Source organism: Neofelis nebulosa, chromosome 12 (assembly GCF_028018385.1).
Source record: "Neofelis nebulosa isolate mNeoNeb1 chromosome 12, mNeoNeb1.pri, whole genome shotgun sequence".
Lineage (NCBI taxonomy): Eukaryota > Metazoa > Chordata > Mammalia > Carnivora > Felidae > Neofelis > Neofelis nebulosa.
The window spans coordinates 21,690,237-21,710,840 of NC_080793.1; the positions used below are offsets into that span (position 1 = coordinate 21,690,237).

A 20,604-nucleotide genomic window follows, 5' to 3' on the forward strand; every position below is an offset into this window, starting at 1 on the left:
GTTTATTTATTTTGGGGAGGGGGGCAAAGAGAGAGAGAGAGAGAGGGAGAGAGAGAATCCCAAGCAGGCTCAGTGCTGTCAGCGTGAAGCCCGACTTGAGGCTCAAACCCACAAACCAGGAAATCATGACCTGAGCCGAAACCAATAGCCAGACACTTAACCAACTGAGCCTCCCACCAGGCGCCCCCATCCTTAATTCTTGAGGCCCATAAAGCTCTGTCCTTGGTATGTTCCCCAAGTAATCTAGTCTACTCTCAGGGATTCCAGAACACTTTTTCCAGCAATCTGGTCGACACCTCCACCTGGATTTCCTCAAACATAATTCCATACCAAATTATTCTCCCACCTCACCATCTAAGCTACTCCAACCTTTACATTTTTCTCCTGATTGTTTTCACGTGTGAGTTAATGACGTCATCTCCCTGCTCCCAGGCTTGAAAACTCCGTCTCATCTCTGATCCCCTCCCCTCACCACAGAAATCTCTTAAATTCATCACCCTTCCTATCGCCCATTGCCACAACTTTTATGATCTATTCCCATCTGTTCCCCAGGGCTTCAGTCTGACCACAGTCCACCAGCCTACTATCTCCATCACCTTCTTAAAGCAGTTACGAGAAATATATACACCGCCCCCCCCTTAATTTTCATTTGACAAAGCAAACGGGAAGGATTGTTATGGGAATACTTGATATTTAAGTTGGCCATATCTAAACAAGTAATAGAAGACTCTTCCCGTAAGAGCAGTCCAGTCATCTAAGTGTTGGCAGACACGTTGATGCTTTATATATATACATTATCACCAATCCCATCAGCAACCCACCAAGGGAAAGCACGTCTTCATTGCAAAGATCAATACACTGAAGTTAAGAGAAATGGGACTTGCCTAAAACCACAGAAGTAACGAGTGGAAAAAGCTGAGATCTGATCCCAAAGCTCTCTTATCCCGCCTTGCTGCCTCATTGTGTATGACTGTAGTCTTGGATTAGTGATGTCTACTGTCAGTAAGTTCAAGTCCATTTCCAGTACTTTGGGGTCATTAACCGAGCATTCTGGTCTCCCTTCGAAACACACTCTTGACACCCTAACGAACCACAGGCATTTCTTCTTGCCTCACAGATTTTTTAAAAGCATCAGGGCAGTTAAAAAAAAAAATCAGGAAATGACTGGTCCTGACTGAGAAGGTGTTGTGCTTTGCTATGGGATGGAGTAGGAAGAAATCCTCACGAAAGTACCTGGGCTGGCTGCCAGGCTGCCCGCCAATCACAGTGGTTGTGAACAGACACCAGGCAGTTTCTTCATTTCCCCAAATCGGTGCCAACCTGTGGGGTGTAGAAGGTAAACTGAGGATAAGTCTACGGAGAAGTAGAGTAAAAATAGGTTAATTATATCTTTTTCCTGTTGCTCTGTATATCCTGATTCTTGCAGGCAAACTCATACCTCTTTAGAGAAAACAAGAAAACGAAATACAAGGCACACATGTTTTCCTGTCGTATAAAGTGTTATAAATGACAACACAATTCAAGGTAAAGAAAGCATCATTCGTAGGTTTATTGGTCCATTACTTTAAGTTAATTGAGGTAAAGAAACCTTTTAAATTTACAAGCTAATAGTTAACAAGCAATACAAATTCTTTTGTTTACCTCAAAATGTAATACTAATTTCATAGTAAACAATGGACAGAGTTTTTTTATACACAGATATATGAAAAAAAGTGGACAAAAACCTCGTGCCAGCATCAAAAAATGCAACAAAACTTTTTTCTTTTTACAATCTCTGGGTTCCATAACAAAGAAAGAAAAAAAGGTGACATTCTTTTTAAAGTTTGGTAGCTTCATGAAACAGAGACTTTGACCTGGGAATAAATCACTTTCTCGTCCACACACATTCTTGAGCACATTTTTTTTTTTTTTTCACAGCTTTTGATTTGGCTTATTGGCAGCATGGAGAGAAGAGAACACATTTACACGGAGGGAGGACTTCATCAATACCTTGGGCGGAGGGAGGGGTTCTTCTAAAATTTTAAATGTGAAGAATGACCTCTAAAAATAAGAAATACAGTCCACACTTTGGACATGACCTAAGCAAAAGTTTTGAATCTCTTTTTCAACAGTTAAAATACAAGTTAGAAAGGTTGCTGGCAGTTTATTTTATGGAAATATATCAGATGTACATCATCTCTCAATGCATTCCCAATGCGCGGACATCGAGGAATCAGGCACACGGAAGTACAATGGTCGGGGGTGCCTATGGGACAGGACCAGACCTCAGGGGTGTCCAGGTGGTGGTGCTGACTGCTAACAGCTGCTGGTTTGTTGTCTGACGAAGGCCCAGCCGACACAGGTGTCTTTTTATCATACAGATTCTCATCTTGTTGGCAATCTGCTTTCCCCTCCCCGTTCCCACCCTGCGGAAAAAAGCCACCCCCCTTTTCTCCTTCCGGTACCATCGAGACTGAAGGGTTGGTCTGAGACTGTGAACAACCTGTTACTCAGGGGTGGGGACAGGTGTGACCTGCTCTGACCTGGCATGCAGGAAGCCCAGAATCACCTGGTGAGGGGGTGGCATTGCCAGGGACGTGCATGTTGCAATACTCCGTCACTGGTTTTAATAGTAAAAGCTCTATTAAAATGGACTAAAGTATCAATGGGTTTTAGGTTTTTGGCATTTCAACCTGTGAAGAATTTCTATCTGACACACGCTGCTCTGAGCCCCCCACCCCGCCCCCAGTTATCTTTTAAAAAACTGTTCCGCAGAATCTGGGTACACTATTAATATTGTCATAATCTAGAGTTCTCTGTATCTACGTGATTTGTCAATGCTGATACCATATATCCTCTACAATCAAGAGTGTGCCAAAAGGCACTAAGTTAATCTTTCACACTTTAACACACACACACACACACACACACAAACGGTTCAGTGGTCCCTGTGTTTCCTTACATTATCAAAAATATCATTTGGCAATAGCAATACTTAGCTTTCTCTTCCCAAAAGGCAGCCCTAATTATGAACCTCACTTTCATATTTCTTTAAGAGGGCTGAGGACTGGCTATGTTAGACCTCGAGCATTTAAGCTGAACAACTGATTACGTTTCTAAAAAATTCTTTCTATCCAGAATCTAAAACACACTAGTTGAAGAATAAGGCATATTAGTAGGTGTTGACAATTCTCAAAAAGTAGAGTTAGGCTTTCAACAGTCTGTGGCAATTTTAAAAGTCTGGATTTGTTGATTTTCAAGTGCTAAACAACACAGAATGTTTCTATATAAGACAAATATCTTACTGGTTTGTTATTTTTTCCCCAAAGTACTTATTTACAGGCTATCTATAGTAGTAAAAACTGCCTGAAGAACATATTTTTCTGCCACATAGAAAGGGTTAGACAGCCAGACCCAGAATGCAATTCAAACATACGATTAAGAAACAACGATCAAACTCCCCGTGACAAAGGCCTTTCCTCCACCTTTCCTAACGCAGATAGCTCTGTGCACGCTCTCATCCGGGCGACTGTAGGGAGGCCAGACATGCTTAAAGCAGAAAGCTAACCACCTATTGGGTGGGCTGACGAAAAATCAGGTTCCTGGTTTATGCACTAAATCAAAAAAAAAAAAAAAAAAAAAAAAAACAACCCATGAGGAAGCAGAGAACAACTCCAACACACCCAGCTTGATAGGTCAGTCTGACCCAGGACATCATGACATTTTACTCGAATTTACTGATAAATGCCACCTGCCATCTGAATGGAGAAAACATAAACAAGAGGCCATGTCCAATCTGTTGCCATCTTGAAAGTGAGAAGGCAAAGCCAAATTCCCAAAATGTTTTGTAAATGGGGATGGACTGCAGTGTTACTCCAGCCTGACAATTAGATTACTCAGTTTCCACGGGCCTTTGAGAGTAGGCATCCGGGAAGGTGGGCCGCAGGGCTTGCTGTGCCCTGCCCTGACCACAGGCCGCCTCTCGTGAGCGGGAGCACCTTTCAGCGCAGCCCAAGGAGAGGCCAGGTCACCCCATCCCGACATCCAAACAGACGAGGCCAACATGGGCCCGGGAGGCTGTGGCGATGTCTCTCTCCTGCCTGTCTCAGGGCAGAGGGTAGAGAAGGAGTACTCTGCAGTGTAAAGAATGGCATGAAAACAAAGCCAGGGGCCCGCGATGTCAGTGCTCTTGACGGCAGGGCCAATCACTCGGACCCTGGGTGTGTCCCAGGCTGACACCTACCGGCCCAAGAGACACACTCCACTTGCAGACAGGCAGTCAGGTCACCATGCCCTCCTCTAATGCAGGACTTCCTGTCACTTCAAAACAAAGGTGGCCTCACGAGAAATGAGCAGCAAGCGTGCATTTAAATCCCTCGTGTGGATGGCGACTGGTAAAACATTTAGTTCGACAACATGTAGAACACGCTCCAGGTGTGGCTGAAATTTGGCATGAAGACAAACTTAACGTTACATTCACCACGACCCCCGGAGTCGTACTGGCTTTTGTTGTTTCACCTAAAGGAAGGTGACTGGTGAGTTCAACGAGCAGCACAGTGAAATACGAGCCAATCATCTCCATAATTGCACTTATCTGAGGTCACTGGGAATCATTAGTAAGTCTTATTAAAGGACAAAACCCAACCCCAAACCTGGCTGTGAAACGTGTTCCCTCCTCCTTCAGGAAGAACAGAGGGTTTTTGGCTTTGGGCAGAGTAGCCTAGAATCCCCTTGTGGATCCACCACATGATAAGGAAGACCGCAGTGTCCATATCTGCCACAAAGCACAAGTGCTCCCTTCAGCATCAAGTGCATCTCTAAAATCTGCTCAGTTTCTAGGAATCCTCTCCTCTTCTGCCTTAGCCTGGATTTTTAACCTGGGTGAATGAACCCTTCACTTCCCGCACCCGAGAGGCAGTTGATAGGCGTCACTCTGCATTCTGCTGCCACGTGCCCAAGACTCAAAACCTGTCCAAGTCTGTCTGCCTGAGGTCAAGCGTGTCCCCAAGCAAAAGCCTCCTGGGACACAACTATGAGAGAGGAGGCCGTGATCTCAGCACCACGACTTTGTGGAGCCAAGAAGGACGGGGTGACGAAACCTCTACGAGGCAGTCTTTGGCACAGAAGTCTCCGGTCACACTGCTCACAGGGAATCCCCTTCATGCTCACAGAGATGAAAGGGCAAATGCCTGGGACTCCTGACCCGCAGAGGCTGGACGAGCTGTGGGGGTCGGGGAGGCCTGGGGAGCCTCCTTCACTGCCTACCGTCCCTTCATCCTGGGCCTCCTCACCTCATCTGCCGCCAGCCTGAAGGAAGGGGCAAGACCGTTTCTCCAGGGGAGCCTGGAACATATTCTGGTTCTCCCAGCTCTGGTGTCAGTGTCCCAGCTCTCCCTGATGTCTTAAAGCACAGAAACCTCACATGGCAAACAAATGGAGAAAGACAAGCCGCAAGATGCCCGAGTCCCCTCTGAGCTAGTCTTCTGCCTCCAATAACGTAAGGAACGACTGCGTCCCCCCTCCACTCCCTTCCCGTATGTCCCAGAGAGGAGCCCCATGACTGTTTTGAAGGGTTGCCTTCTTTTCCAACTAAACTTTCCACGGGAATGCTCCTGGGCTTTGGCAACTAGCGGCAGATGAGATCCTGGTCGTCCCGTCAACTCTTTCCACGATTCTTTCCAAGCACTCATGACACCGGACAACGTTTTTAAAGCACGCGTTCCACAAGGCAAGGCTTCGCACGTTCCTGGAGATGAGCGCTCGCTGCTGGGTCAGTCTAGTGCCTTCCATGAAACATCAAGAGAGGGCCGTCAACCCGTTATTGGATATACACCCTGTTCTACCAGCAAGCTGTCAGCTTGGACCCAGACGTCCATCATCCATACCCGCACCCACGTGATGGCTTAGAGGTAGCATGAAACACGGACTCACCACTCGGGCTAGATGGCCTGTCCTTACCCTTCTGCTTCGATGAATCACTTCTAATTGTACCAAACAAAAATTCACATCGCAGGATTTTAGAACGGCGAGAGGGGGTCTGACGGTGCAGGCAAGTACCGACGGATACAAAAGTTCTAATTGAAACCGTGACTTCCTCAAAACATGAATGAAACAGAGCCGAACTGTTCTGCGCTGGCCTACTGCTGCACCCCTGGCATCATGGCAGTGGCCACCCAAGGTCAACGCCGCGGGCGCGAGGGGGTGGAGGAACCTCGACACGCTGCACGCGGCCAGGTACCTGCGGGTTACGACCCGCGTGTGCGCCAGCGCCTCGGCCCGGCTGCGTCGCGACAAGAACACTAACTGCCTCTTTGAGGCTCAGGTTGATCATTTTACGGGGAGATGAGCCACAGACGGGAGAGCGCAAACGTGGCATAGGTAGCTTCACTTCAGGAGGAAAGAAAAGGAGTTGGAAGATAGATCCTCTTCGTCGGTTTCGTGTCGGTTTGAAAAGCAAACCTGGTCATAGTCTGAAGACTTGAGATGCAGCCAGTGGTCACTGGGGAACGTGGCTGCAAGTTGCAGAGGTTTTAGCTTATCGAGAAGCAAAGCGCTCGCTGTTAGCACTTGTCATCTTCGAGGCCCATCCAGGTACCGACTTTTCTTTCCGACCAGGGACTATCGAGGGTTAAAGCACTTCACATGGAACATGCACACGGAGTTCCCAGAACCTCCACTGTGTCACTACAGCACACCAGCCTCTCAACAAAAGGCCGCCCAAACACTCCGTGGACGTGGTAGGAGACACTAAATTAGGAGTTCTGGGTGAGGTAAAGGCAGACGGCACAGAGCAGACGTGGAGATGGGGCCTAGTATATGCCCACTGACCCCAGTTACTGGGAGCTACTCTGACCTCAGACAACACGGACTTCCCACCACGGGCCTCAGCTCTACTCTGATGACACTGAACAAGCAAAAGAAAAACACTGAAGAACTTCACAGAGAAAAATGCACCCCCCGCCCCCCATTTTACACAAAAAACAGTTTCCAATCTACTGCATTCTAGTGTCAGAAACAAGTTTGGGGAGCACTGCCCCCTCGGCTCCCCGAGGTATCGCACGAGGACAAGGACACTGGCTTGTTCATTTGGGCACGGACGCATACAGACGCTGACATAAATGGTCCTATGTGAACCAGAAGCCACAAAAGAGGTGCCACTCGTCACAAGCAGGCAGCAGGCCACACTCACAGCTATAGGCCACTGTACATTAAGGACTTTCCGAGGAGGTGCCAACACCCCCTTCTAGGCTGAGACAAGTCGATGCCCACACAGGTCAATTCCAGAGTCCCCGTGTGTCTGTGGAAAACGAGAGCTGCCCTCTGTGCCCGCCTTCCTCGTGTCCTGGAAAAGCAAGAACCGGGCTCTCTTCCACCGCAGGCAACCATGCTGTCCCCAAACAGGAGACTGTGATGAGATGTCAGAACGTCAGCTGGGTTGTCTCGTCCCTCAGCTGCAGATCTTAGTGTTCCAGATTTAATGGGCTCCTTCACAACACGGAGGTATGCTTCTTTCGCTGAGAGATGATTATAGCCTTACAGACTCCACCAAGGAATAAATACTAACGGAGAACCACTGTCAGACAAAGGTGGGTGGGGGGGCGGGAAGGGAGAGAAATACACAAAGGAGAGATGATTCCGTGGCTGTTTTCTCAGTGCCACCTCTCTGGCACTACAGGGACGTCCTGGTATGGGGTGCCATGCCCTGTGTAGGTAGAAGAGTCTCGGTCCCAAGAAGGAACTTACTTGGCCTCTGGTTTCTCCTGTAGCAGTGGAATAATCGACTCCCATGCCATGAGGCACTGAAATGACAACACACACACACACATTTTCAACATCGGATTTTAGGATCAGGTTCTTAACTCTTCTCTGAGCTACCCTTTTATTGTTAGTCCCACCGGGTGACCTCTGTCTCATGTCTTGTCTAAGTAATGTACGTACATAATGTAACATACGAGGTCTACGTGGATTATCCATCACTATTAGAAACTGGGGACGTGGCCGGTGTTTGCTTTGAATATATCATCCCCATCTCTGAGACGAAAGACAGCGGGGTCTCTACGAGGCCTTAATATACCGTCCATACAGCTCACAGCTGGCAGAAATTCTTTCCCTTCGAAAAGCAGAAAAGATGGCAAGCTGCAAGCCCTCAGGAGGCTCTAGATCCTCGGCCAAGAGGAGGACTTGCTCCAGGTGTGGGTAGGACTTGCACAAGGATGTAAATGATGGTGATGTGAGCCAGCCACCTGACTCAGAGTGGGTGGAAACCCCACGCCTCCTTACTGACCTCAGATGTTTTGCTTGAATGGGCCACTCTTAGATCTCCCAACAGGGAATATAGGGGGAGGAAACTCTACTTACTGCATTTCCTCGGATCCAAACATCACCATGTATCTTACATTCACTATTGCTAGTCCTCACAACTCCATGAAGTAGGATCATTATTCCTTATCTCTCCCTCTCTCTCTCTCTCCCTCTCTCTCTCTCTCTCTCTCTCTCTCACACACACACACACTTCATATGGAGAAGATGAGACCCAGAGTGGTTACGTAACTTGTCTAAGACACACAGCTAGTAAGTGGCCAAAGCGGATATTCTTTCCACTGCAGCAATCCCCTTTCATTCCACATCCTTGTGAAGGGCCAAGAACCTAAAGACTGGCACTCTCCTCTGAGAGCACCCTACTTGGCAAAATGATCCTCCCTTTGAGCAATCTCTTGCATAAAGGGCACAACAGAAGAACCACACAAGACCTTGTGTAGAAGGAGCTCGGGGCGAAGCAGGTCTTTGTGCTGAGTCATTTGGGAAGGAGTTCTGAGCAGGTAGGAGGAGAGAGGCATCCTTTGGTCAAGTTGGGGAGCAGAGTGGTAAAATTACTCCATGCTTCCTTCCTTGGTGACTCTGAGGTTGGAGTAGAAACTAGACTCAGGCCCTACCCCACGTAAGGGAGCCCCAGGAGCCTCAAGGAGCTTGCTTTCAGTGAGAGACCCCATGGCCCTCTGGGTCCTGCTCTCTCCCTAGACTGCAGGCCTCCTGACTCGGGGGCGCAGCTAGCCGCCAGGCCCAAAGGGCCCGGGAGAAGAGAACTGCCGCCTCCGTGAGCAGTGTGTGCACGTGAATGCCCTGTGGGCACCCCCACGGGGGCCTCTGCTCCCAAACCTGGCGCCGCATCTCGCACAGTGGGGCAAGGACCCGCAGGGGTGGCTGCTGCTGGATTTCGGGCAGGCCCTTGCCCCAGGCTCTCTCTGGCTATTAGACGTGCTTCCTCACTGAGAGGGCTGGGGTCTTGCCGGCACACTCATTACCTTCTCGTAGTATTGGATGTTCTTGTCGGCCATTCCCATGAGCAGCTGCCGGAAGTCCTGCCTCTTGTTGCTCTGCCACCGCTCCATGTCGGCTTTCAGATCAGCGTTGAAACACTCCATCCGATCCTGACATTTCTCAACATCTGCCGGCACCTGGAAGGGGAGTGCATTAAAGAGGTGCTCTGTACGTGTAACTTGGTGACTCATGCCTCGAGCTCCCTTGCACGAGGCCAAATCACTACATTAAATGCCATAAACACACTCCCTCCTTGGGGCGGGGGGCGGGCATTTATTTGAAGGCAGAGCCTTGGGTTTTCAGGTCTAAGAAGGAATTCCGAAAAGTGCTATCCTGATCCAAATCTTCGAACCCATCCAAGCACAGCAGAGACTCATGGAGGAAACACCCCACCCCCACCCCTGTTTATAAACAGGAAGAAACACTGCAATACAGAGTCCAATATCTTTGGTTCCCCCTTTTTACCCATCCCTATATAAAAATGCGTGTAGATTTTGCAAATGTACGGCACTTATTGGGCATTGCCCTACTATTCTCCTCGCTCCTGTAATGAAACCAGAAAAGGTTTTCCCGTATCATAGGAGCTATTCCCTTACTTGTGACATTTGATAATGCCTACCCTCATTCATCACAGAATTAATTGTAGTAAGATTACTGGCCCACTTCTCCTCTGAACCTCACTTTACAAGTAATCTAGAGACCTGTCTCTGCTCCCCCAGATAGCAGATAATCAAAAATGATGAGTCAAAGTTAGGTTAATTCTGAGGAAACAGGAAGAAGATCACTTATGCATGTCGAAAGAACCTGAAACATGAAGAAAAATATAGCAGGCAATTTCAACTTTTACTTAAAGAAGTTTAGACTTTTGCTTTGCTCTGCTGAGTTCATCCATCCTACACAGTCGGAGGGCCTTGTGGCTACTGTGGTCCCCAAAGCACAAAGCTGGCTCCTCTCCTCACTCAAGAGCACCACAGGCCTCTGAGGGCTGCCAAGGGGCGGACATACCTAAAACTGGGTCAGATGCTTCCGGACAAAAAAAATGAGGCCTTGTACATTGTAAGTGCTGAGGCCTGTGACCCCAAATGTCTCCAAGCTGTGGGGCGCCATGAGGGGTCAATCCCTACCAACCTGGGAAGTTTCATACTCAGGCCTTACAGGCAAGTAGAGGACCCAGAAAAACCAATAAAGGGAAGGCAAAGGCTGAGGAAGCCGGACACATTCAGGGCTTCCAGAAGGGCCGAGGGCCACACAGACCGTGTGGAGGTGGCTGCAGATGTGGGAGCAAGGAACGTGAGCAGCCAGGGGCGGGGGTTTCAGGCTGGCCTGGCATGGGGTCTGAGCTTGGGTGAGGCAGAAGGAGTTGGGAAAAAAGAGACAGAGAGAGGCATCCCGGGAAACTTAAAAGTAAGGAACTTTTCTTTGAAGAGGGAGAAAAGCCTTTTCCAAAGCGCTGAGGTTCTGGAAGAAGAAAGAAAAAGGACTTGACTTTTCCTTCTGATGCCATGACTGAAGTCTCTCTGCCTTTCACTGCTGCCTCACCTGTCACTTGTTGCCCACCTCGGTGGGGGAAAGTGAAGACCAAGTGAGCCCCCGCTTTGCCTCTTTGGAGCGGAGCCTTCCCCAGGAACACAGTGAAGCAGCCTCAGCGGAGGCCCCGTGAGCCAGCGTGTCCGGGCCTCACTCTCCAGCAGGCACAGTCCACCTCCCTTATTCCTCTCCTGGCTCCTGCGCATTTAAGCATCAAGGTGCAAGTTCCCTGGAGCAACTTCCTCTTTGCTTCACAAAACTGCTGTGGCCAGGACGGAAAGCAAAGGTCTGAAAAGGGAACCTGGTCAGGGCCCGCTGAGAAGAGGGAGGCCAGGGTCTCTGATGCAAAGGAATTCTTTTCTAGGAAAGATTCCCAGGTCGGTTCTGAAGACGGGAATTCTGGTTGACCCACAAAAATTAAGAGTCAAGGGGCAGCTGGGCGGCTCAGTCGGTTAAGCGTCTGACTTTTGATTTCAGCTCAGGTCATGATCTCACAGTGCGTGGGTTTGGGTCCCCGTGTCAGACTGCACTGACAGTGTGGAGCCTGTTTGGGATTCTCTCTCTCTCCCTTTCTTTCTCTGTCCCTCCCCTGCTCACGCACACGCTCTCTCTCCCGCTCTCTCAAAATAAATAAATAAATAAATAAATAAATAAATAAATAAATATTTTTTAAAAGTTAAGAGTCAAAACCATGGCTCTGGATTTTATGATTACCTGAGCCTCAATTTGGGAAACATTTGGGACGCATCATTTTCACGACGTACTCTGTGCTTGGCACGGAGGAAGACCGAGGTACTTTGCTCTCGGTAGATGCCTCTCATCTCAGGCTGCCTACAGTTGAGCTGGGAAGGCACTAAAGGTGCCTGGACATCAGGGTGAGAGGTTACTGGTACTTTCTCTTCACCCAGCCCCGCGGTAAGCACGCTGAGGGGGACCTGGACAGCCAGTGCAGCTTGGATGAGGGATCGGGCCTCCTTGAAGAATCAATCCCGCTGAGGAGACAGTGGGAGGAGGGCACTCCAGAGTGACAGTATGTACAGGTGAGAGAGGGAGACAATACCTGGGCCCACCTCAGGAATAGTTCACAGGCTACAGTGCCCACAAAAGCATAGACAGAGAACGCCAGCCAGCCAGATGGTGGCAGGGGTGGCGGCGGGGGGAGTGGTGCAGAGTAAAGAACAAGAAGGCTGGGTTCCTGAGGCCAGGTTTGGTCAGCTGCCCCCTTTTTTGGAAAATAGAAAAGCCTGTGCTTCCTCTAACTATACAAACAGTTCTAGAGCCAGACTTCCAGAATTTGAATACCACAGGTACCACTTCCTAGATGGGTGATGTCGGGCCTCTCCATGCCTCAGCTTCTGTTTCCGGATAATACCAACCACCTTATAGAGTTACTATGAGGTTGAACAAGATAATATGCATAGAATACTCGGTGCCTGGCATAGATTAAATGCTCCCCAAATATTTCTTAGTTCTGATCAGTATCGATACTGTAAACTGCTATTCTTACAAGATGTAAGTGCATGTGCCTAGCCCCTCCAGCAAGAATGAACATTATGAACTTTGTTCCATGTCACACAAAAAGGTTTCTTTTTTGTCTCCCAAATATAAAACATTATTAAACATATTCTTTCATACTTTACACCACTCTTCACCCATGCTACCTCACCCTGAGGTTTCACCAGAGGTCAGAGATGAGTCAACACCAAAATATACTGGCACGAGATCACCCCAGGTGCCCTGCAACCAGGGTGGCGGCTGTAACACAACAAGGGAGACGGCAGATCAGACTAACCTGGTGGAGACACAACTGACAGGTGTGGCAACCCACTGCACGTGAGAAATAAGACACAGCTGTCAGAGAGGAGCCTGAAGTTTATAGTCTGGGTGACTGGGAGGGGGGGGGGGGCGACAATGCATCATAGGGCTCAGGATAAAGGACAGGTCCGTGGACCAGAAAAAGGAGGCAGCTACAGCCATGCGAAGGGTGAGCCTCCCGCTCCCCACCCAAGAGGGGGCTGAGACAACTCAACCATAGCAACCACCTGGTTTGAATATAGACAAAGGATATATGGATATTTATCCAAGGAAGATCTACAAATGGCCACCGAGCCTATTAAAAAATCACTGCACATCCCTAATCATTAGGGAAATGCAAATCAAAACCACAGTGAGAACCACCTCAAATCCATTAAGACGGCTACTACAACAACAAAAAAAATGAGTGTTGGCCAGGATGTAGGAAATTGGAACCCCTGCACTTGTGTAAAACTTTAGTACGGCACTTCCTCAAAAAAACAAAAATGGAGTCACCATATGATCCAGCAATTCAACTTCTTTTTTTTAAGATCTTATTTTTTTGAATTTTCTATTTCAAACATATTTTTTAAGGTTTATTTTATTTTTGAGAGAGAGAGACAGAGACAGAGTGCAAGCAGGTGAAGGGCAGAGTGAGAGGGAGACACAGAATCTGAAGCAGGCTCCAGGTTCTGAGCTGTCAGCACAGAGCCCAATGTGGGGCTCAAGTTCACGAACCACAAGATCATGACATGGGCCAAAGTTGGATGCTAAACTGAATGAGCCACCCAGTTGCCCCTATTCTTATTTTTTTAAGTTTATTGAGAGAGAGAGAAAGCAAGAGGGGGAGAGAGAGAGAGAGAGAGAGAGAGAGAGAGAGAGAGACAGAAAGAGAGAGAGAATCCCAAGAAGGTTCCACGCTCAGCACAGAGATGGACATGGGGCTCAATCCCACAACCGTGAGATCATGATCTGAGCTGAAATCAAGAGTTGGATGCTTAACTGACTGAGTCACCCAGGTAACCCTAAGATTTTATCTTTAAGTAATCTCTCCCCTCAGCGGGGGTTGGAAATCACAACCTCAAGATCAAGAGTCACGTGCTCTACTGACTGAGCCAGTCAGGCATCCCTGGCGGTTCCATTTCTGGGTGAATACCAAAAGACTGAAAGCAGGATCTCACGGAGATATCTGTCCTCCCATATCCACTGCAATATTCACAACAGATAAAGGTGAAAGCAACTCAAGTATCTGTCCACAGATGGATGAATAAACAAAAAGGGGTACAGACATACAGTGGAATATTCTTCAGCCTTAAAGAGGAAGAAAATTCTGACATGCCACAACATGGATGAACCTTGAGGACATTTTGCTGAGTGAAATAAGCCAGTTATAAAAAACAAACAAATATTATATGATTCTACTTACAAGAGGTGATAGAGTAGTTACACTCCCAGAGACAGAAAGCACGATGGTGGTTTCCAGGGGCTGGGAGGAGGGGGAAATGGGGACTAATTTAATGGGTACAGAATTTCAGTTCCTCAAGATAAAAAAAAAGTACTCTGGAGACCCACTGCACAACAGTGTGGATTTACTTAACATGATTGAACCGTACACTTAAAAACAGTAAAGACGGTGATTTTGGTTATGTGTATCTTGCCATGATGCAAAAATTTTTTAATATATGGGGAAACCAAAGAGAGGGATGGAGGGTCAAAAGGTGGAATTCATGGAGAAGCCTAAATCTATAGGGTTAAAAAGGGGATCAGCAAAGGATACTAAGAAAAATGAGCCCAGGAGCAGGAAGGAAGTCAGAGTGAGCAGAGCCATAGAAACACAAGGATGGAGAAGGAGGAGAGGGGAGGAGGAGGTGAAGGAAGGAGGAGGAGAGGGGAGGGTGGAAAAGAAGGGACCAAGAGGAACCAGGAGTTGGGATGAGCTGTCTGAAGCAACCAGCTACTGAAGGTGCCCAACTTAATGAAGAGGAAGGCGGCCGGCCCACACACTCAGGCTCCCGGTGTTCCCCCTTTTGTTTCTTTCTGGATGGTGTCCTTGTAACCATCGGTTCACTGACCAGGGACAACCAGCATTGCTCATCTGTGTTTTAATTTTTTGACTGAGGTGTCATCAGAGTTGTGCTATCTTGTGTCTGAAGGACGTGGCAATCGTGATACCCAATGCTGACGGATGGCTGTCACTTATCACAAGACACCAACAACAGAAAAAAAATCACCAGGTAAGACTCCAAAAGATAACACCTCTAGGTAGATAACAAGGCTGCATTTGTCACAGTGGCTCCCTTCTCTCTCGTGAGAATTTTCGTTACAGAATATGGGTTGTTGGAGCGATGGGAGAAGGGTAATGTGGGATGAGCTCAAGCATTTTTGTGGGTTGGGGAGTAGGGTGGGAAGGAAATTCACATGAATATGTTGTCGCCGAAAAGAGTCTTCCCTTCACGTTCACTCCTATTGTTCATGTTAGCGTATAAGCTTCCCGTCCAGTTTGAAATGCAATTCCTCAGCCCCTCTTTGTTTCTAGTAACAGCTTTGTTGTCCTCCCTGGCTCTAGGGAGGATCATATTTGAGGATTTCCACAAGTCTGCGGTCCTGACAAGTCCAGCAGAAGGCAGCCCAGTAAGTGCCTATCATTTCGCTGACATCAAAGCTAAAATGAGGTAAGTCAAGTCTACGCAATTCAAATGTCCACTTGCCTGAGAAGAAACCTCTTCAGGGTCTGCTGAGTTTTCTCAACCCTAACAACAAGCAAAACTTTAAGTTCTATGATACTAACATTTGCCCTCAGCTCTAGGCTCACCCCTGCACACGGACAAGCCACAGCCACAGGGCTTCCAGCCAGCAGCGGGGGGCCACAGGATCCCTCCCCTTCTTCCTAACGCAGCCACCCTGGTGTGAAATTCACTGTGAGGGCTGAGGAGACCCACAAGGCCACTTCTCTCTTCTGGGTTTTGGAAAGGTGATCAGTGATCACTGATCAGTGAGCCACTCCACGGCTTCACAAAAATCAACTTGCCCTCACTCTTTAGAGCCACTTCTCAAGATTTCAACCTCAAAACAGGTAATTCCCTAGGCTTGCTACGTCCCTCAGATGTTGTTAACACACCCAGACCCCTGTGAAAACTGCCCGTCTTTGGGCAAGATACTCTCTTTCCTGCATCCCCATGATGGACCTATGAACAAGGCAGTTCCCACCATAGTCACTGACAGAGTCCGCCAGGTGCTTGGGGCTAAGAATCGCCCTAACCCACTTCCTGACACTCTGGCTTTTCTCTCACCAGTGGTAGCTCTGGGAAGCAGAGCTCAAAACCACACAAAACAGGGTCACCTGGGTGGCTCAGTCCATTGAGTGTCTGACTCTTGATTTTGGCTCAGGTCATGATCTCACGGTTTGAGAGTTTGAGCCCCGCATCAGGCTCTGGGCTGGTAGCACAGAACCTGCTTGGGATCCTTTCTCTCTCCCTCTCTCTCTCTCTCCCCCTCCCCTCAGAATAAATAAATAAACTTTATAAACACACACACACACACACGAAACAAAGTACAGCAAAACCTTCAGCTACTCACTTCCTAGGTACCTCTGATGGGCTGTCAGGGAGGACAGGCATTTATTTGGGAGGGCTGGGAAGGCAGGGGAAACTTTAGAACGCAAGGAAACCATGCCTAAAACAGGGCAGTCAAAAAAAATTTTTTTAAAGCAAAGTTAAAAACAAAAACCATAAGGGCAACAAACCAGAAAACAAGGTTCTCGGTCAGCACTCCTCCTAGAGACGAGGGGAGCTGGTATGGGAAGCAGAGGCTCCACCAATGGAGCGTCGGCTCCTACATCAGACACTGCTGCGCTGACCTTCACGTCTCCACAAGTCACACGTATGAAGCCCACAGGGCTAATGAGCAAACCAGTGCAAGCGGGGAGACGGAGCTGAGGAGCTGGGGAACTGAACCCAGGGTGATCGGAGTCCAAATTCTGTGCTCTTTCTACCAAACCCCTTTCCATTTGCAGAGGCCGCCAACGGAGCCCTCCTCCACCCACCAAAGTAGCTGCTGTCCCAGATCCAAACCTGGAGGCGCAATTTCTGCCGCTCCCACGGTGAGAGCACACTCATGGGCACCACCACCCCCACGACGACAGTCCCTGTTTTGTTCATTACCACAATTGCTAAAAAACGGCAAAATTAGCACTGGCATGGCTCAGTGTCTTGCCAGAAAGAGGGCAGACCAAGACGGCTCGCCCACAGTGTGGTGAGAGAATGGAGGCATGTTTAGACCACCTACTTAGTCTCACCGGCTGGGAAGAAACCCTTCCCCCTCTTCTAAGAACTCCTGTGATCAAGAGAAGAGTCGTATAGGTGATGCTCTGGGAAGGTGAAAATAGCAATAGCAAGAAGATTTTGACACCCACTGGGAGAAGAGGAGGCACCCAGGCCGGCAAGAGGTGGAGAGCATTAGAAAGGAGCCCCCGCAGCTTGTCTGGCTGGAACGTGGGAGCCAGAAATGGCCGCTCCCTGGGCTCCACCTGTTCCAAGGCTGTGACCTTTAGGCAGCCGGCAATCCAGGACAAGGTCAGCATTTACTTTGGCGTATTATTCATAACCTTCGGCTCCTGTCTTTACAAAGGAACTGTTCCGTATGGAGCTCAACAGAGATTAAATGACAAACCAGCCTGCGAGAAAGCTTGTATTCAGTGGTGAGCAGCGATGAATGCTGTCAGAACATCTTCCAAAGACAGGGTCTTCGGCTTCCAAACTAGGCCAGTGACAGAATGTACTAGCCCTCCCTCCCTAGCTAGGAAAAGTGACTTCTATATTTATATTGGAAAGCTAAATTGTTGAAATGAAATTTTGAAATCTATAAACACAGTATTTCCTGTCATTCCTTTAAATGAGACGGAGATATGGGCTCAGCAAATGGCACCGTGTTCCAGAATGTCACAGGGATGGCTAGGAACTAGTCAAGGCAACGGGCAGCTGGAAGACGGAGGGTGGCTGTGCACACAGCTGCATTCCCATCATGGTCCCAACACACAGGACGGAAGCAGGCCAACAGCCTGTGGCAAGAGGAATGGAAGAGAGGTGCCTAGCATTCTGGCCAAGTCCCAGCTACACACACTGGGCCAGTGACAAGAGTCCCTCTCCGTATCATCTGGATTTCCATCAGATGTATGCAGACTTCACTCTCATGTAGGTCACCACGGGTGACACAGGCGGCCATGCCACAGGCCTGTATTGTACGCCTGCTGCGGCCAGCACACTGGATAAAGACCTTGGGTATCAACAAAGCTGGGCAATTCATCAAGCTGCTTTGTGGCTCTTTCCTCACCCATGAAATGGGGAAGAATAATGCCTTCCCTCTGGGCCTCAGATGACTGTTGTGGTGATCGTGTGAAACAATTTACATATATATATATATTTTTTTTTCAACGTTTTTTATTTATTTTTGGGACAGAGAGAGACAGAGCATGAACGGGGGAGGGGCAGAGAGAGAGGGAGACACAGAATCGGAAACAGGCTCCAGGCTCCGAGCCATCAGCCCAGAGCCTGACGCGGGGCTCGAACTCACGGACCGCGAGATCGTGACCTGGCTGAAGTCGGACGCTTAACCGACTGCGCCACCCAGGCGCCCCCATATATATATATTTTAATATCATATGGGGGCACCTGCACGGCTCAGTCAGTTAAGTGTCCAACTCTTGATTTCAGCTCAGGTCATGATCTCAGTTTGCGAGTTTGAGCCCTGCATCAGGCTCCACGCTGGCTGCATGGAGCGGGCTTGGGATTCATTCATTCATTCATTCATTCTCTCTCTCTCTCTCTCTCTCTCTCTCTCTCTCTGCCCCTCCCCCACTCGCACACTCGCTCATGCACTCTTTTTCTCTCAAAATAAATAAACTAAAAAAAAAAACTGCTATATGGAGCTAGGGTGTGCCACTTCTGAGGTTTGGGTTTCCAATTTCCACAGCTGGTTCCTTTCTGGGTGTATCACAGTATGGCTACCACAGCAGCAAGAACCAAGGCAGAGGAAGAGAAACAGTTCTGATGTAAAACTACTTCCCAGAACCCTGGGCCCCTGCTATTTATTTTTTTAATAACATTCCCTACCCCACCCCCTTTTAGAAAACAACTATACCTTCCAATTGCAAACAAAAAGGAACACAGTAACATAATGGTAACTGGCAAGGTGCTAAGGTCAGGTTGCAGGATTTCATACTGGCTCTCATACTTGCTAGCTGTGAGATCGTGGGCCTTGGTTTGCTCATCTCTCAAATGGGAATAATAACAGCTCCCGAACCACATGACTGTCGTATGGAGTAAGTGAGATAAGGTAAAGAGCTTAGCACGTTGTAAGCGCTCGCACATCGGCTATTACTACTCTTGTCTTTACTCCCGGCTGGGGGAAGGAAAAGGCAACACATGGCAAGGACTAGTACACCAGATGCATTTTTACAGTATGATCCTCTATCTAGACCCAGAGCCCTGTAGCTGGGGGTATCTTAACTAAGTTCAATCAGTGCTTCTTAAACTTTGTGGTAAAGAACCACTATTCGGTGGCTTTTTTCCCCAACACGACAGAGCTGTAGACCTACTATGCATAACTAGTGTGTAGTTTGCTCCACATGGGCTAGTTTGACAACACTCATGCTCAGTGTTCAACAAGTGTCAAATTGCTATAAAACTGTTGACTCTCAGCTTCTGCACCTTTCCTGTCATGGATTGGCGACAGCTTATGGATGAGTAAGCAAACCACACTGGTGAGAACACTGATCTAGACTGTTCTTCCCTTTCTCGTCAATCCCGTTTTACAGACAGGAAATGCCCTTGAATGGCAATGCTGAAAGTCTTAAAAAAAAAAAAAAAAAAAAAATCTCAGGAAACAACAGAAAAGTCAACCCCCCGTGCTTCCAGGAATTGCTGTTTCAAAGGGACACATGCACCCCCATGTTTATAGCAGCACTATCGACAGTAGCCAAAGTATGGAAAGAGCCCAAATGACCATCGGTGGATGAATGGATAAAGAAGACATGGTATGTGTATGTATATATATATATATATATATATATATATATATATATATATATATATAATGGAGTATTACTCGGCAATCAAAAAGAATGAAATCTTGCCATTTGCAACAATGTGGATGGAACTGGAGGGTATGATGCTAAGTGAAATTAGTCAGAGAAAGACAAATATCATATGACTTCACTCATATGAGGACTTTAAGAGACAAAACAGATGAACATAAGGGAAGGGAAACAAAAATAATATAAAAACAGGGAGGGGGACAAAACAGAAGAGACTCATAAATATGGAGAACAAACTGAGGGTTACTGGAGGGGTTGTGAGAGGGGGGGATGGGCTAAATGGGTAAGGGGCACTAAGGAATCTACTCCTGAAATCATTGTTCCACCATATGCTAACTAATTTGGATGTAAATTTAAAAAAATAAAATTAAAAAAAGAAAAAAAGAAAAAGAAACTTCCAGAAATAAGACATCAAAGAGAACAAACAGGAAAAAATGACAGTGTGAACACAGCCCAGCTGGCACTGACCACCTTAGCTGTGTGGATCTGGGGACAAGGCTTCACTCAGCGCCAGCGAGGTGACTGCAGCCTTGTGGAGCCCAGCCCTCCCTCAGGGGCTCCCCTGACCTTGGGGCGGTCTTCCTTCCTCAGGGCCACAGCTTCTAGTTTGGCTTCGTACTCTGCTTGCACTTGGTCCCTCTTCTTCAGTACGCTCTGCGGGAGGAGAGAGGGGAAGAATGTAACACAGAGTTCACAAAGGAGCCTCCAAGACCCAGGCAGTCGATTCTCGACCCCTTTCCTCCCCCAAATCACGGCGCAGGAGGCCCAGCCGCGTGCTCCCGGGACAGTCTGGCTGTGGTGTGACACAGGCTTGTGACACGGACTCCGGAGGAAGTGGGGTGGAGAAGGGCGGCCTGTGTTTCCAGCACAGTAACAGCCTGATATTGAAAGCAACT

The 20,604-nt window shown here is 48.1% G+C and overlaps 1 protein-coding gene across 5 annotated transcripts in view; it reads right to left on the minus strand.

Annotated features, from left to right (window-relative positions):
• Positions 1-1,525: 1,525 nt before the first annotated feature.
• The window catches only part of SNX30 (sorting nexin family member 30), a 118,802-nt gene continuing 99,723 nt past the window's right edge, over positions 1,526-20,604 (minus strand). For 3 of the 5 annotated variants that reach the window (XM_058694499.1, XM_058694503.1, XM_058694502.1), the window contains exons 7-10: positions 20,276-20,362; positions 9,282-9,434; positions 7,723-7,778; positions 7,333-7,552 (exon numbers count right to left, since the gene is read on the minus strand). In XM_058694499.1, the coding sequence (XP_058550482.1) occupies positions 7,513-7,552; positions 7,723-7,778; positions 9,282-9,434; positions 20,276-20,362 (336 nt within the window). In that variant the 3' untranslated portion in view covers positions 7,333-7,512. Of the gene's footprint in view, positions 3,594-7,332; positions 7,779-9,281; positions 9,435-20,275; positions 20,363-20,604 lie in introns of those variants that run through there. The other 2 variants (XM_058694500.1, XM_058694501.1) reach the window with 2 other exon arrangements.